Source organism: Mustela lutreola, chromosome 10 (genome assembly GCF_030435805.1).
Source record: "Mustela lutreola isolate mMusLut2 chromosome 10, mMusLut2.pri, whole genome shotgun sequence".
Classification (NCBI taxonomy): Eukaryota; Metazoa; Chordata; class Mammalia; order Carnivora; family Mustelidae; genus Mustela; species Mustela lutreola.
Window position 1 is genome coordinate 50,558,016 of NC_081299.1, and position 18,071 is coordinate 50,576,086.

The following is an 18,071-nucleotide window of genomic DNA, read 5'->3' on the forward strand; positions in this document are numbered from 1 at the left end:
GATCATGACGTCAGCGGAAGTCAGGAGCTTAACCAGCGGAGCCACCCAGGTGCCCCTAAACCTTTTAAACTGCATCGTGGACTTTGCTTAAACTCTAGGCACTGAAAGACAGCTGTGGAGAAGACCAAGCTCTGTTCATCAGAGATCTTTTTTCCAGGTGAACCGCCTTCACTGGGTAAGCAGCTGAGACTTGGTCGTTGAGGGGCTGGGAGAAGCGGAATGCCAGGGTTCCAGCGTGTTGAGTTCAGTAAATTTGCAATTGATTGACCTTTGGACCCAGGAGCTGGGAGTCTAGCAGCAGGTGGTATGGGCAGGGACTCCTTTGCCTGGGCCTCTCGCGGAATCCCAGATTCTGTCACCTCTGGAAGTCGCGGGTATTTCACAAAACAGTTGTTGCAGGTGCGGTGAAATACTTTTACCCTCGTTATGTCAAATTAAAAGTAGTTTAGACCTCCCCCCTCGGTTTTGCTAAATAGGTTAAAAAGATTACATAGTGTGTATCTCAAATGTATTATTTTGATCTCTGTCAAATGCTGAACTCCTGTTGGAGATGAATGAGAATAAAACTGTGGTCTCTTTCCCACCCAATATCCCAGACATCCTGAAGTTCTATCCACTTTCGCTTCAGAATCCTTAATCAGGGAGGAAAAGGGGATTTGCCAGGACTGAGGCAGGGGCCGATTTGGACGGCCATCAAAAGGAGTTGAGCATTGGAAAAATCTGGGAGACTTTTTTAATCAGTGAGCCATGAGTTTGGCTTTATCTTTTAATGAACTTGAACTAATATACCACAGGAGGGCACACTTGGGGAGCTGGAACCTGTTAGGCAGGGGCAAGAAATCTTCAGCAATTCACACACCCTAGGCCAAGGGTAAGGGGAGGGAGAATAAATTTTCCCTAAAGCTCCCTGATGGACCAGCTTGTTTTGGTTTGCATTTCCTTGGCAGTCACTGCTTTTTCATATGTTTATTACCTACTTGCATTTCCTTTGTGGTTGAATTTTCAAAATGGGCAGCCAGTTCTTTGTGTGTGGGGGGTTGGGTCCGGCCACCCCCCCCCACCCCCCCACCCCCCCCCCCCCCCCGCCCTTGAATTTGCTGGCGGTATTGTGGAGTTCCTTTTAGCTAGAAAAAGAAGAGTTAATATTCCCCACGCCTTTCTCTGTGGCCACCCAAAGTTTGGTTTGACCTTTCTTGACCACGTATGGTGTCAGTTTTTTTCTGGGTGCAGAGAACAAATTTAAAAACAAATTTTAGAACTTTTTCTAAATGGCATTATACTTTTCCCAGTTTGTTTACTCAAGAGGTTCTGATAATTCCCAGTGCCTTCTACAGGGTGGAGAGGGCAGATAATTTGCTCCAGCAGTGGCTATAATCTGCTTTATAAAACACTAGAAGCAAAACAATAAAATCAGAAATCAGTTAAAAAAAATAAAACCCGGGGCGCCTGGGTGGCTCAGTGGGTTAAGCCGCTGCCTTCGGCTCAGGTCATGATCTCAGGGTCCTGGGATCGAGTCCCGCATCGGGCACTCTGCTCAGCGGGGAGCCTGCCTGCTTCCCTCTCTCTCTCTCTGCCTGCCTCTCTGTCTCCTGTGATCTCTCTCTGTCAAATAAATAAATAAAATCTTTAAAAAAAAAAAACCCACTAGAATCTGTTCTGATATGCATTTTCCTGATTTTTAAGATTGAGTCTACTTTCATGTTTAGTGTTCATTCTTTATGTTGGTTTTGTGCACATTTGCAAAAATGAGATTATACTACTCTGTGTTTTCCGCAGCTTGTTTTTTCTCGTTAATGGATCAAGGACACTCCAAAGCCTTGTGTTGTGGCTCTACACTCTAATGGCTGCTTAGAGTTGCACAGAGTGGTTTAGACCTTCCTTCGTTCAATCTTAACTAAACAGCATTGCTCTGGGCTCTCCTCACAAAAAACTGTGCTGGACCTTTTGCCTGTGTATTCTTAAGTACAAGTGGTTTTATTCTTCCTTTAGATTCTCAAGGGGAGAGTTCCTATGTAACATATCTGATTGTAATAGGTTTTCTAATTTCCTGGAAAGTTGTAACCACTCCCACTCCAGATTGGCAAAGTGATCCTTAAAAAAAAAAAAAATCCTGTATATAGGGTTGGGCAAATTTTCATGTTTGGCATTACCTTGCATTCCCTCTTTTTTTTCCCCCACCTTAAATTTTAGCTTACTATATAAGTCTCTACTTTAAGAAGTATTAATGATTTTTCTGTGGTGGTTTAGACTGTTATTCCCTCTTCTGAGGATTACTTGCCTTTCTTTAGCTTCTTTTTCTTCTGTTTTAGCTTTCTCGCAATTCAGAACTATTTAATGAAAATTTTTCTGTATAGTTCAATGGGAAACTCTGGATATGGAGCCGTTGAATATTGTATTGGTTTTTCTTCGTAATACTGATTTGAGGAGGGTTTTGTGTTTTTATTTGGTGGATCAATATTTGATTATTTGAAAGACTTTTTCCTTTTTTTTTTTTTTTTAAGTAATCCTGCACCCACCATGGGGCTCAAACTCATAACTGGGAGATGAAGAGGCATTTGCTCCACCAACTGAGCCAGACACATGCCCCTAATTATTTAAGAGTTTTGCTAGGATACTATTTATTTCCTTTAGCTTTTTAAATGCCATATGTTTGTAAACCAGCTTTTAAAAATCCTTGTACTGGATCATTTCTCATGCTTAATTTTGTACTTAGCAATTTTTTTCTCTTCAAAGGAAAAAATCTTACACGGCTTTTGATTTTATTTTTTACACTTTAAATTGTTACTGTTATCTCAACCTTTTGTCTTAACTTTTTTTGGTTTTGACTTAGCCACGTTGTTTGGGGTAAAGTACTCCTGTTTGCCTCATCTGCTCCTTTTCCCTTTTTTGCCGAAGTATTTTATTTAAAGATATTATTTGTCAGAGTACTAGCAGGGGGAGCGGCAGGCAGAGGGAGAAGCAGGCTCCCTGCTGAGCAGGGAGGCGGTACTCTTCCCAGGGTCTTGGGACCACAACCCCAGCAGAAAGGCAGACACTTGCCTGACTGAGCCACCGAGGCATCCCTGATGAAGTATTTTAAACTAAATTCTAGACGTGTTATTTTACCTTTAAATACTTGAGTATTGTTGTGACTGTACTACTAACTCATGGTGAACATATCTGTAAGGTAGATTAATAGTCGAATTGCTGTTTGTACACCTGAACTATCATAATACTGTCAACTGTGCTTCAGTTTAAAAACTTAAGTATTATAAGAAAACACAAAATTCAGACCAGTTCATTATAAGTTCATGAAGTGGGCTGCATCCTGTCTAGTAAATAGAGGGGAGCGCCAAAGGTCTGCAGAGAGGGAAAGGTTTTTAAAGGCAGGACGGGGCGGGGGGGCCGTGGGTGGCTCAGTGGGTTAGAGCCTCTGCCTCCCAGCTCAGGTAATGATCCAGGGTTTTGGGATCGAGCCCCACATCGGGCTCTCTGCCTGCCTCTCTGCCTCCTTGCGATCTCTAACTGTCAAATAAAATAAATAAAATCTTTTTTTAAAGGGGGGAAGGGCAGGACAAGGAAGTCCTAAACAGAAGAAGGGTTAGGGGCATCTGGGTGGCTCAAGCCCCATGTGGGCTCCCTGCTCAGCAGAAAGCCTGCTTCTCCTTCCACCTGCTTAAGTTCCCTTTCGCTCTGTCAAATAAATAAATAAAATGCTTTTTAAAAAAAGAAAAGGGATTAGTTCAGGTGAGGTTCCCTTCATCTGGGGACAAAAGGGTTTTTTTTTTTTTTTAAGATTTTATTTATTTATTTGACAGAGATCACAAGTAGGCAGACTGCAGGCAGAGAGAGGAAGGGAAGCAGCTCCCTGCTGAGCAGAGAGCCCGATGGCAGGGCTCAATCCCAGGACCCTGAGATCATGACCTGAGCCAAAGGCAGAGGCTTTAACCCACTGAGCCACCCAGGTGCCCCAACAAAAGGGTTTTATTAGCTGGATTATCTCCTTTTTTGGGAGAAGGAGAGGTCCCACGACAGATTATTGGTGCTGATGAGAAAATTCCTGATTGTCCTAGATTGAAACTGCAGTTAGGTTAAGTCTCAATCTTGGTTTACTGACTTGGGTTCATAACCCTAAGTGACGTCATTTGGGGCCTTTTGAACCGTATCTGTCTCTTAAAAAGTAAGAACATTTCTTAAATAACCACAGTATTCTCACAGCTAGTAAAAATCCTATTCCTGAGGATCGTTTCATACTTGTCCACACACAGAATTTCCTGCTCTCCTGTATGATGTGTTTAGCTGGGATCCAGATAAGGGGCTCCCGTTTCCCTCCGTCTCCTAAACTGGAATAGTTAGTTCCCTCATCCCCCAAGTCGCTGAAGTGTTGAAGTCGGCTTACCCAGTGGGCTCTCTACTCCTTGTTTTCTCATAGTCACCTTGATGAAGCTTCAGGTATAAATCCTGGTTGTTGGGTTTTCTAGTTTATTTCATTAAGGATGACATGTGTACTGTTGATCACTTTTTGTATTAGTAGTCAAGTTGGTATTTTCTCTTTTGACCCTTTCTCTGACTTAATCAAGATTTTTCATATACATTTTTCCTTTGACTTCCTGTTCATAATTTGAGTTTTATCATGAATGAATGCTAGGTTTACGATTTTTTGCAACTATTAATGTTTTCTTTTTTGAGTAATGTGTTTTTTTACATGTAGAAATTACTTGATTTTAAACTTCTGGCATTCTCTTAAAAAAAGTTTTTTTTTTTTTTTTTTTTTTTTTTTAATTTATTTGAGTACTTGAGAGAGCACAGGACGAAGGGGGAGAGGGAGAAGCAGACTCCCTGCTGAGCAAAGCGCCTGACGCAGGACTGGATCCCAGGACCCCTGGGATCATCATGACCAGAGCCAAAAGCAGATGGTAACGGACTGAGCCACCCAGGTGCCCCGTGACTGAGTTATTTTAAAATTTAAATATCTATATCCCTTACTCATTTAAATGGCATACCTAGAAATCTTTATTTTTCAGATTAATGCTATCATATGTTTTTGCGCTTTTTTTCTTCTTTTTTTTTTTTTAAAGATTTTATTTGTTTGAAAGACTGAGTGAGAGAAGGAGCCACATGCACGCACGGCGAGAGGGAGAAGTAGGCTCCCTGCAATGCCTTGGCTCCATCCCAGGACCCTGGGATCATGCTGAACAACTGAGCCACCCAGGAGCCCCTATTGTAATTTTTCTTATTTTGGCTTTTCTATAATGAGAAATTTCTGAACTGTGTGATTGTATGAATATATACTTTCTGTTCTGACATTAATGATCTATTAGCTGCTCCTATGATTCTTAAATCTTAGCCTTTTTGTAGCGGTCCCTAAAGTTGTATTTTTTAGGCTTTATAATTATAGATGGGATGTTTCATGCTGATTTTTTTTTTTTTTTTTTTTTTAAGTAGTCGGCTTAATTTTTGGAGCAGTTTTAGGTTTACAGCATATTGAGTACAAAGTCCAGAGAAGTCCCATATGCGTTCCTCATCAGCATCCCATGTCCGAGTGCTACGTATGTGACCACTAGTGAATTTACCTTGATACGTCATTATGACCGTAAGTCCGTAGTTTGCAATAGGGTTCACTCCTGGCGAACGAATTTTCTGAGTGGCTGTGTCTTTTGACAGCTGTGTGCCTTGCATCTGCCACTACTCTACAAAATGTCACTGTCCTAAAAATCCTCTCCTCTGCCTGTTCATCCTCCTCCCCTTAATCCTGATAACAACTGATCTTTTCTGTCTCTGTCGTTCTGACTTTCCCAGAATGTACTGTATTTGGAATCATGCAGTATGTAGCCTTTTTCAGTTTGGCTGCTTTGACTTAGTCATAGGCATTTTGGGTTCCTCCTTCTCCTAGGGCTTAGCAACTCATTTCTTTTTAGTACTGAAGAACATTGCATTGTTTGTGGGGGTACCACAGCTTATCAACTTACTGAAAAATATATTCATTGCTTCTAAGTTTTGGTAGTTCCGAATGAAGCTGCTCTCTACCTTCTGGTATGCAGGTTCCTGTACAGATACGTTTCCCACTTCTTTGGATAAACAGCCAAGGAGCACAATTGCAGGATCATATGGTAGGAGTTTGTTGAGTTTTGCAAGAAATCGGCAAATTGTCTTCCAAAGTAGCTGTAATATTTATTTGCGTAAGCAGTGAATGAGTGTTCCTGTTGCTCTGCATTCTTAACAGCATCTGATGTCGACATCATATTTTGGATTTTGGCCATTCCAATAGGCGTGTCATGGTATCTTAGTATTTTAATTTGCATTTACCTGGAGACCCAGTGTAGAGCATCTTTTCATATGATGAATTGCTCTTTGCAGTTCTTCCTTGGTGAGGGGTCTCTGGGTCTTCTGCCCATTTTTTAATCAGGTGGTTCCTGGTTAAATACTAATTGAATACTAAATATTTACTGGGTAAATATTTTCTCCCAGTATTCGGTTTATCATCTCATCTTCTTGAGTCTCCGGCTGATTTGATTTTCTTTCTGGAATGTTTGTTAGTTACAGAATTAACTGCCAATGGGCATAGGAATCACAAAACATTTATGTGCAGAGCAGGAACTAGGTTGGGTTCTAGACCCACTTATATCGTCCTCCAGTTATTTCAAGAGTACCTCAAACTTGATAGGTTAAACCAAGTAAATTTGTACTCCTCCTTTAGAACCTTGGCTCTTTCTTGGCCCTTTCTGTTTTGGTGCGTAGCAGGCATGCGTCTAGTAGGGAAGCTGGAGACACCAAAGCTGTCCCCTTTGCTCTCTCCCTCTGTAGGTTACCTTTCCACAGGTGCTCCCTCCAGCCCTGTGGGTAGTTAGTTACTCCTCTGAGTGGAATGCACCTGCTTCCATTCTTCGCTGTGTGGCTGCTGCTTATTTCTCAGATTCAGTGTGAGCTACTTCTGCTGGGAAGCCTTCCTGGGCCTTCCTGAGCCTCCCTGAATACATCAGATGACACCTGGGATAGACACCCCTGATCCTTGACCCTTAATTTGTAAGTTGGCACAGTTGCCATTTGATACACTTGTTTCTCCCTAGATGTTCATGGAGGGGAGGGTCTGTGTCAGGGTTTTTTGGTTTTTGTTTTGAGAGATCCCCTGCAGGGTAGGCAACAGAAAGGGAGAAGGAATGTTAAACAGGCTCTGCACCCAACACAAGCCTCATGTAGGGCTCCATCTCTGCTCTCAGGACCTTGAGATCATGACCTAAGCTGAAATTAAGAGTTGGACGCTTAACTAAGTCACTCATCTGTGTCAGTTTCTACTCAACATTTTTTTCCTTTACTCTCCAGCATAGTAACTAGCATGTAGTCTGTGCTCACTAAATGTGTGGGATTGATTGATGATATGGGAACTTGGCTCATATCTGCGTTCAGAAGTTTTACTGGGATTATGTATAGATGTATATGCATCTTTATTAACCTTAAACCAGATCAGACTTTTTTTTCCCTTTTCTTTTCTTTTTCCAGTCAGTTGACTTAATTCCGGGGCATTTTCTGTTCCCGTGATGGGTGTTTTGTACCCTTCCATTAGGTGCTTGGAAGGTTTTCTGGTTCTGTTACTCAGAGCTGGTGTCAGTACTGATGCGTCCTATTTCCCCTTTCTCATCTGTTCATCAGCTTCAATATTAGCTAGCAGTTTGTTTGTTTGTTTGTTTGTTTTTTAAGATTTTATTTATTTATTTGACAGAGATCACAAGTAGGCAGGGAGGCAGGAGGTGGGGGGGGGGTTGGGGCAGGCTCCCTGCTGAGCAGAGAGCCCGATGAGGGGCTTGATCCCAGAACCCTGAGATCATGACCTGAGCTGAAGGCAGAGGCTTAACCACTGAGCCACCCAGGCGCCCTGCAGTTATTTACCCTAGTCTCCTTCCATCAAGTTCCTGAATTCTATTAAAGAGGATGTAATTTTTCTTTTCATACCTGCATGTTAAAGCAGCAGTGATGAATCCATAGGATGTACAGTTGTTAGTGTTAGTTAGCTGTAAACTCACCTGGTTAAAACTTGAAGACATGCTGGATGATGCAGAGGAAAAGGTTCAGGAACAAGTATCCCAGCTGTTGTCCAAAGTGGGTGTGTTGTGCATACCCACTTCCCATTCCTGTTAACTAAGGGAAGAGGAAAAGAGGTGGTCTCTCCCTCTCCACCATGCAGGGTCACGACCGAAGTAGGAAGAATCTAAGTGAGTCTCCTCAAGCAAAGATAAAGGGGCTTTTGTGAGGTGGAAGTAAGCATGGGTTTTAGTCATTCTGTTCTCTGCAGCATGTGCCTTAATATTTTCATTCTGGAAAGTAATAATTCTGATCTGAATTGACTTGAGAGCTGGATAGGTTTTTGTTTTTTAAGATTTATTTTAATTTAGGGGCACCTGTGTGGCTCGGTTCTTGGGCATCTGCTTTTGGCTCAGGTCGTGATCCTGGGGTCCTGGGATGGAGCCCCGCATCGGGCTCCCTGCTCAGCAGAGAGCCTGCTTCTCACCTCTCCACTCCCCTTGCTTGTGTTTCCTCTTGCTGTCTCTCTCAGTCAAATAAATAAAATCTTCAAAAAGAAAAACTTACTATTCAAGAGGGAGAGAGCCTAAGCCTGCGTTAAGGTGGGGGAAGGAGGAGCAGAGGAAGAGTCCTAAGCAGACACCCCACTGAGAGCAGAGCTCCACACCCCCCAGATCATGACCTGAGCCAAAATCAAGTCAGACATTGAACCAACTGAGCCACCCAGGCACCCCGAGAGCTGGTTTTAAGAGATTAAAGTCTTAATGTTAAAGTCTGCAATTAAAAAAAGGGTGGGGGACACCTGGGTGGCTCGGTTGGACGACTGCCTTCGACTGCCTTCGACTGCCTTCGACTGCCTTCGACTGCCTTCGACTGCCTTCGACTGCCTTCGACTGCCTTCGACTGCCTTCGACTGCCTTCGACTGCCTTCGACTGCCTTCGACTGCCTTCGACTGCCTTCGACTGCCTTCGACTGCCTTCGACTGCCTTCGACTGCCTTCGGCTCAGGTCATGAACCTGGAGTCCCAGGACTCATTGGGCTCCCAGCTCCATGGGGAGTCTGCTTCTCCCTCTGACCTTCTTGCTCCTCGCTCATGCTCTCTCTCACTTTGTCTCTCTCAAATAAATAAATAAAATCTTTTAAAAAGGTGGGGGGGGGTGGTTGGGGGACTTCCCTTTCCAGTTTGTGTAAGATTCCATCCAAATCACCTTTAACTTAAAAAATTTGGTATGGTACACTTAAACTTTTTTTTTTAAAATAATGTCTATTTTCTTGTAATCTGTTTAATCCTCACAGAAAACATAGAAAGCAAAGTTAATAGTATAGGATTACTGGCCAATTTCCATCAGTGTTTTAATCTCCTGTTTGGGTGACTTATGGCATTCAAAGCTTTACTTGAATCGGGTTTTAATGTATGAATTTTGAATTCTGTTTTCTTTTTTTTGGTATGCATGTACCCATCTGGTTATCTTTAAATTGTGGAGTACGTCTGCTGTAGTTTACTTCATAACCACATTGATATTCTTGATCACTGTGCTTCCCAAAAGAATTCTTCAGTAAATGATTTTTCTTTTTTTATTTCAGATGATAAATACATTTTAAAGATTATTGAGTTTCGGAGGAGTCTAGCAGACCTCCAAGAACAAAAATTACTCTTCAGGATAATAAAATAAAACGTTTCCACAATGTCCATTGTAGAGTCAGAAATTGCTAGACTTGCAAAGAAACAGGAAAATAGCACGCATAGGGAAAGAATTCACTTGATAGAAACTGACCAGGAGATGGCTCAGGTATTAGACGTAAAATGCAAAGACTTGTCAGCAGTTATGCTGATGAAGTTTAAAGGCTTGATGGAAGATCTGGACTTAATGGTTGATGAGATAAGGGAATCCCTTAAAAAGGACCTAAAGGAAATGTTAGGAGTAGAAAGTAAAATGCCTGAAGTGAAGAATATAAATAACTGCAATACTAAAAAGGAGTTGCAACAAATAAAAGGTTTAGCCATGCAAAAAACAGGGTTACTAGAGAAGATAGTAGGAGCAAACTCTGAAATAGTTGAACCTACTGAAAAGTTGACTTCTAAAAGAAAAGAAGTGAGCAAGCCGAGTAACCAGTTAGACAGAGTTGAAGAGTATAGTACAGACCAAGGTAAGGAATTGCCCCAAGATAAATTACAAAATGACAAAGTCATGGGAAGTGTGGAAGAAGCCATAAGCAATCTAGACAACAATTGCAAAGAACATAGTATCCATATGGAAGTGACACGAGAGATTGGAGAGGATGAACTGGTCAAAGAAAAAGTTCCTCAGAACTCTAAGAATACAGAGAAAATAATAAAAACCTCCAGAGAAGATGAAGGAGCGATACTTACTTTGGCAGCAGACTTTTCATCAGCAACACTGGACATTAGTAAGCAGTGGAGTAACGTCTTCAGCATTCTGAGGGAAAATGATTTTGAACCTAAAGTTCTGTGCCAAGTTAAATTAATACTTAAGTGTGATGGTGAACTAAGGACCTTTGCAGATATGCAAAGTCTCAGCAATTTTACTAGCCAAAAACCATTTCTGAAGGAATTACTGAAAGATGTACTCCCACAAAAGGAAAAAATAAAGAAAGGAAGAAGGTACGGGATTCAAGAGAAAGTGGTAAGTATACAGATCTATGGAGCTTATGTACAGAGAATAAGTAATGGTAAAGTTAATCCTAAGGTTAAACCAATTTTTAAGAAATACTTAAAAGCACGACATTAAAAGTAATAACTAAAAGGCTTTTTTCTTTTAATGGGTGGTATTGGCAGCTTGGAAGAGGTTAGATTTGAGTTGAGAAGGGATTGTACATATTCATTACAGACATTGAAAGAAAAATGTATAGGTTATGTATTTAAGGGTAATTACTGGAGTAGTAGCTTCTTTATTTTTTATTTTTGTTTTTTTAAGATTTTACTTACTTAACAGATCACAAGTAAGCAGAGAGGCACACAGAGAGGGAAGCAGGCTCCCTGCTGAGCAGAGAGCCCCATGTGGGACTTGATTCCAGGACCCAGAGATCATGACCTGAGCAGAAGGCAGAGGCTTAACCCATTGAGTCACCCAGGCAGCCTGGATAGTAGCTTTTAAATCATTAAAAGGGAAAAATAGAAACAAGTGAGTAAATTCAAAGCCCTCATGCAATAGGATTATTAAAAAAATTAACAAGTATGTTGAACTTTCAGTCTGTAAAGTAGTCCTGGTAAATCTTCATTAGCAATCAGAAATGCAAATAAATCTGTCTTACTGATGCCTATTCAGGTGTTCATTAATGTTAATATCTAGCTGTTACCCATTTCATGTAAGGATTTTTATTTTTACATCATATTAGATGATAATTTTGTTTCCTTCATATTAAATTATGTTCCCATGTATTTGATTTCATTGAAAACACTTCAGGTTAATTTCTGAATACTCTATGTGATTCCAATATTAAAAGGTGATTCCTGTGTTATATTGTAGAGATTCTCTGTCTCTCATCTTGGATATGTGTCTATTTCTTCTTTCTTGTTGTGGTATAAGGTAGTAGTCTAGTTTCTTTTGCATGTGGCTGTCCAGTTTTCCTAGCACCATTTATTGAGGAGACTATGCCTATTCCATATTCTGGGCTCCTTTTTCCATAAATTGTTTACCACATATGCTTGAGTTTTTTCCTGGGCTCTTTATTCTGTTTACGTTTTTTTTATGTGTCTGTTTTTGTGACTTTCATATAATACCATGCTGTTTTGATTATTATAGCTTTGTAATACGGTGTGAAATCAGGTTGTGATGCCTTCTGCCTTACTCCGATTCAGGGCAGCATTGGGTATTTGGGGACTTTGTGGTTCCATACAAGTTTTAGGATTGTTCTTTTCCTGTGTAAAATGCCATTGGAATTTTGGTAGAGATTGCGCTGAATCTGCAGGTTGCCTTGGGTAGTATAGACATTTTAACAGTATTACTTCTGCCAATTCATGTGTAGAATATCTCCCATTTATTTGTATCCTCAGAGGCCTGTATTGTAACCCAGTATTTTTGATGGCTTCTCAAAAGAACACCTAATACCCCCGCCCTTCCAGCATTTGGAAGTGTAGCATCTTTGCAAAATGACAGTATAGAATTAGGAAATATATTTGGATCAACAATTTCTTTGAGAATCACCATTGGTGATGTACACAGCCCAGCCTGTTCTGGATGGTCTGGGGAGGTGGAAGGATAAATAGTGACCAGCCATCCCTAAATAGGGAAGATCCTGTAATAGAGGGAGCATTAAGTGAAAAGCTAGAAGCAAGGATAGGGCTTAAAGGAATATTATGAGCCAGCTTTTCTATTACAGGTACTGTCTTGAGCTCCATAACTAGGTTGTCTTAATATAACCCTCACAGTGATCTGAAGTAGTTGCTTTTCTAGAGAGCAAGTTTATGTACTGGTAGCAGATGTAACAGCTGGGTTTGAACAAGCAGTCTTTTTTTTTTTTTTTTTTTAAAGTAGGCTCCATACCCAAAGTGGGGCTTGAACTCAAGACCCTGAGATTGAGAGTCATGTGCTTGGCCACCTGTGCCAGCCAGGCATCCCTGAACAAAGTAATCTTAAATTGAGCCTGTACTTCTAACCAAAACATTGATTTCCTTTTGAGTAATACGGCTGTAGCTTGAACTACCAGTGGAATCTTTAAGAAGTATTAGATTTACTTTTTGTTTCCTTATGGGAGTTGGGGTGGGGGAGTAAACGGGAGTTTTCAGGTAGTGTCTCTGAAGTTAGAGGAGTCTCTCTACTGCAGGGTCCTGCATGTAACCAGACATTTACTAACACAAGTTCTTAAGAGTCAGTGTTCGGAATATAGAAGGAACACACTAAACATTAGGACATGGAAGTTTGCAGGTGCTGTATAGATAGCAGGTGTGATGGGGGTAATCACAGGGGAAACTTGACTTGTTTGGGCTTCTAGGCATTCAAGAACAAGTAATACTTAAATAATTTCCTAGATATTTGGTAATTGTTAAAATATGTAGTCAGATTACACTGAGAGTGAAAGGTTTAATTCCTTTAAAGACACATGATACAAAGTTATTTTATTTTTTTTTTTCTTTTAGGAGAAAACACTACTAGATTCAAAGCATGGAGCTGAGAGGGAAGCCAGTGATGGTTTGAGCTTTCTATTTGTTAAAGAGGTAAAGGTTGCAGAGCCAGAGGAGGTGAACAACTTAGAGACTCAGGAAGAAGAGGCTTCAGAGCTAGAAGAAGAGGGAGAAGAGGCTTCAGAGTTGGATGAGGAAGAAGAGGCTTCAGGCCTGGAAGAGGAGGATGAAGAGACTTCAGAGCTGGAGGAAGAGGACGAAGAGGAGACTTCAGGGCTGGAGGAGGAGGGAGAAGAAAAAGCTTCAGTATTATGTGAGAAACAGGATTCAGCCTTTCAGCGTCATTCTGTGGTAAATACAAAGTGTGAAGCTGAAATAAAAAGCAGTAATGGCTTGGAGGTTGTTTCAGTTAAAGAGGTAGAAGATTCTGAGCTGGAGGAAGAAGAAGGTTCAGAGTGGGAAATGGAAGTAGTCTTATCGTGGGAGGAAGGAGAGGACTCAGAGGTAGAAAGTGTAAAGACCGCCTCCCAAATAGAGAAAAAGGGGGCTTTAGATGAACTTAATGAAATTGCCTATGATTATTTGGCTCAGGACTTTGAGAAGAAAAAATTGGTAAAACACCAGATGGTACAAAAAACCCAGAATAAAGAGGAAATGGCTGTACCGAAAAACCAAGGAGTTGGGACAGTCTGTCCCACCTTGACTTTGGCCTCTCCCTCAAAATCACTAGAGATAAGTTCTGTTAAGCAGAAAAGGCAAGTAAGTACAAATTTGAGTACTCCGTCAGGAATCAACAAGTTTTTAAGGAAAACTGAAAAAGAGCGACACAAAACTCTGCTGACAGATAAGCGAACATCTAAAGAAACAGACTTAATACAAGAAACAGAAGAAGACTTCAGAAGAAATGTAATTAACAGCTTCAGAGAGCTACAGGAGGAAGTTGAAAATATTAAAAATTACCTTCCAGAGGTCTTGGGAATAAAAAACACAGTAGTTGTTCTGAATAGCAGAATAGACACACTTGAAGAGAGAATGGATAATCTAGAGGATCGTATTGAAGAATTCTCTAAGGATACAGTGCAAATGGCCAAACAGATAATAAATAAAGAAAGGTCAAGAGACATAGAGGATAGATCCAGAAGTTCCAACATCCGTTTGATAGGAATTCCAGAAAAAAGTAATAAAGAGAATGGAGCAGAGGAAATAATTAAGGAAATCATAGAAGAAAACTTTCCAGAGCTAAAGGATTCAAGTCTTGAGGTTGTTAGTGCTTACCGAATACCTAGTAAGATTGATGAGAAGAGACTCACTCCTAGACATATCTTGGTGAAATTTGGGAATTCCACTGATAAAGAAAAGATCCTAAAGGCTTCCAGAAAAAGAGAAATAACCTATAGAGGAACAAGAATCAGATTGACTGCAGATTTATCATTAGATACTCTAGATGCTAGAAGTCAGTGGAGCAATGTCATAAAAGTTCTGCAGGCAAAAGGCTTTACACCTAGAATCCTATACCCAGCCAAACTTGCATTTGATTTTGAAGGAAAAACAAAGACCTTTTTTGATACCGAAGAATTCACAAAGTTTGTTTCTTCCATACCCTCTTTGAAAGAGTTACTGGATGATATACTTTAACAATCTAGGAGGTCTATAAGTGCTTACACACTATATATATATATATATATATATATATTACCTTCTTCCCACAGCAAGAATCAAAAAGGAAAACAATTACGTCACATAACTACCCAGGAGGATGGACTGTGAACAATATACTTGGGGAGTAGGTGAAAGGAATGTTACAGATACTACTAAAATGTTCTACAAGTTAAAGGATGTTTTAAAATTAGTGTTAATCACTGTAGCTTTTGCAGGAGTAGGCTTTATACACCACTGGGGAAAGGGAGGGAATCTGTCATTGTAACCATAGAGAGGTGGGGTGAAATAATAGAAAAACGGAAAAAGATGGCAAGATAAGTTAATGCAAAAGTTGAACTTTAAACATAAGTATTCAGTTTTAGATTATCATGATGTGAATCTTGAATCTTTATATTAAACATTTTTCCTCTGAATATGCTTCATTTGTTTACTTTTCTACCTCACATTTTCTTAATGCATTTTGTCATTACATAGTTTGTGTTTACATTTTATTGCATAAACCCAAGGAGAGAACAAATCTAATGCTGGACATTAATGTATTCTCAGTTGTTAGTCTAGAATAAAAGAATTTGATTTGAAATTATGGTTTTTGCTCCAAGGGCTTATTTAGCATATTTAATTTACAAAAACAAAAAATGTCCACTGCCCAACATTTTGAAATCAGCTTTTCTCAGTTGAGTCTTTCCATCTCTGACTTTCATGGACCTTACTGCAAACTGATAGTTACTTCAAATGCCCTTGGCCTCAGTATCCCTAGCATTGAGCTTTAACTCTGTATAACCCCAGGGAAGTCACTAACGCCTCTTGAATCTCCAGTCCTTTCATCTGTAACTGTGTTCATTCTTTCCTTACAGATTTCTTAGAAAAATCTGAGATCTAGTGACCAGATTGAGAGACATTCTAGTGACCAGATTGAGAGACCCCCTGTTTTCCAACACGGATGCTTAAATGGACCTACTCCTACACAGTCAAAACCCCTTTCCTTGTGGCGTTTATTTAGGGTTAGTGTTTAAGCTGCTTTGTCCTAGGGTGGGGAGAAAAGGTAAAGAATTTCTAGTGCCAGGTGTAGATGGCAATATCCTCCAATTCTTGCTATTCTAGTAAATCTACAAAATACGTTTTCCCATTGCTCTTCCACTCATTTCTGCGTTCTGTCTTCTAGTATTCACCCACTAATATGAGTCATTTAAGTTCCCTGGGTATTTTTCTTCTAAAATGTCCTTTTGTGAGTGTTGTGTTTTTCTTTTTAAATTTTAATTTACGTGATAGAGAAGAGAGCACAAGTAGGCAGAGCAGCAGGCAGGAAGAGGAGAGAACCAGGCTCCTCACTGAGCAGAGAACCTGGTGCAGAACTCAATCCCAGAACCATGGGATAATGTCCTGAGCTGAAGACCGAGACCGATGCTTAACCAACTGAGGCATCCCAATGATTGTTTCTAACTTACGTGAGTGGAATCACGCTTTTGACCTCTATTACTATTAATGCTTTTTAAAAAAGATAATCTATTATGCATATCTAATTCACTGTTTCTAATGAACTTTATGTATCCCCAATATTTTATCATTTTGTCTAATGATGAAGACCTGAACTGCTCCAACATCCTGCCGCCCCCCCCGCACTACCATCCCAACATCCTCCCCACTAATAAACAGTTTGATCCCTGCTCCCTTATGGACCTGAGCAAGAGTACCTCTTCAATCCTTATGTAAGCTTATGCTTAATTCCACTCAGCATTAACCAGTTCTTTTTTTTTTTTAAAGATTTTATTTATTTGACAGATCACAAGCAGAGAGGCAGGCAGAGAGGAGGAAGCAGGCTCCCTGCTGAGCAGAGAGCCCGATGTGGGACTCAATCCCAGGACCCTGAGATCATGACCTGAGCCGAAGGCAGCGGCTTAACCCACTGAGCCACCCAGGCGCCCGCATTACCAGTTCTTAAGAGTGGTTCTAGTTTGTGAAAAATGACCACCCAGATGAGAACAAGCCCACAGTATTCACTGAAACCTTTGTGTTGAAGGAGCCAGCCACCATGGCCAGTATAAAACTCAAAGGCAGGAGTTTTTTTTTTTATTTCCACAATAAAGGAAAGCTTTATTGTGGAACAAAAGGATAGTTTCTAGGTATGCTAGTATTGGAGGTAATTGGCATGAGAAACTTAACTAGAAGCAGGACAATTTACATGATGACCTTCAGGAACATCCTTGTCTATGGTTGGTCTTGAGTTGGAAATCGTAGTGAAAACAATTTGGTAATCATTGGCAAGGTCTGACTATTCTAGACCAACTTATGCAAAGGTGGTTTGGCTTCCCAGGTTAACAGCACAAGTTTCTGGTTAAGAGTTCTGTTGTCCTATATGCTTTGGCTATCTTTGTATAATTCACTAGAGTTCCTACTTTCTTACATCCCCACTCAACTTTCTAACTTTTCCTGACATAATGGCTGTAAAGTGGTATCCCATTTTAATTTGTATTTCTCTGATTAGTGAAGTTGAAAAGCCGTCTGTATTTTTGTAGTCAGAGTTTACCCTTTGAATTTGCAGATTCATAGCTTGCTCTTTTATAAATGACCCCTCAATTTTTTTTTTATTTTTTTAAATTTCTTTTTTATGTTTTGCCCAGTAATCTCTACACCCAGTGTGCAGCTTGAACTGAGCAGTTCTCAGGTCAAGAGTCACATGCTCTACTGAGCTAGCCAGGCACCCCAAAGCCTCTTGACACTTTACAAGAGTTCTTTATATACCAAGTGGTAATCCCATATTGTTTTTAGATGGTAGAATTATTTTCTCCCAGTTCATTAATCATTTGTTAATTTTGTCTGTTCTTACCCTCTTTCAACAGAAGTCTTAAGTATTTATGTAATCAAACCCGTAATTGTTTTTGCCTTACAATTGGTGCTTTTAAAGTCTTAAGAATTCCTTTCCCCCCTATACTCAACTATTCTACATGGTTTTTGGCTTTACGTTTTTCCGTTTAAAAGGATTAATGTATAATTTACATGTAGTAACTTGTTTTATTGTATATAGTGTTGCAAGTCTTGATAAGTGAATACAGATAAATAATCACAAGCAAGATGTGGGTGTCTGGCTGGCTCAGAAGAGCTTGTGACTCGATAAGGGGTTGTGAGTTCTAGCCTCATGTTGGGTATAGAGATTACTTCAGTAAAAATCTTAAAAAAACAAAACAAAACAGAGTTGTTCCGGCAGGCTCTAAAATTAACCCCATTGAGTCCAGCTGCTTTCACTCGGCGTAATGTCTTTGAGTTTCATCCACACTGCCTTTTTTTTTTTTTTTTTTAAGAGTTTATTTATTTGACAGAGATCACAAGTAAGCAGAG

General features: G+C 40.2%; 1 protein-coding gene across 1 annotated transcript; it reads left to right on the forward strand.

Annotated features, from left to right (window-relative positions):
• L1TD1 (LINE1 type transposase domain containing 1) lies at window positions 1-15,151 on the forward strand. The gene is made up of 3 exons (XM_059135629.1): window positions 1-175; window positions 9,581-10,641; window positions 13,095-15,151. Exons 2-3 carry the CDS (start codon window positions 9,682-9,684, stop codon window positions 14,712-14,714), a joined length of 2,580 nt encoding a protein of 859 aa, XP_058991612.1. The 5' UTR covers window positions 1-175; window positions 9,581-9,681; the 3' UTR covers window positions 14,715-15,151.
• Window positions 15,152-18,071: the final 2,920 nt, after the last annotated feature.

What these genes read in the sequence shown, in the direction of transcription:
- L1TD1 (XM_059135629.1), top strand. Translation starts at nt 9,682, where the DNA reads ATGTCCATTGTAGAGTCAGAAATTGCTAGACTTGCAAAGAAACAGGAA. An exon ending in ACGGGATTCAAGAGAAAGTG is followed by an intron (nt 10,642 to 13,094) that starts GTAAGTATACAG and finishes TTTTTCTTTTAG; the next exon opens with GAGAAAACACTACTAGATTC.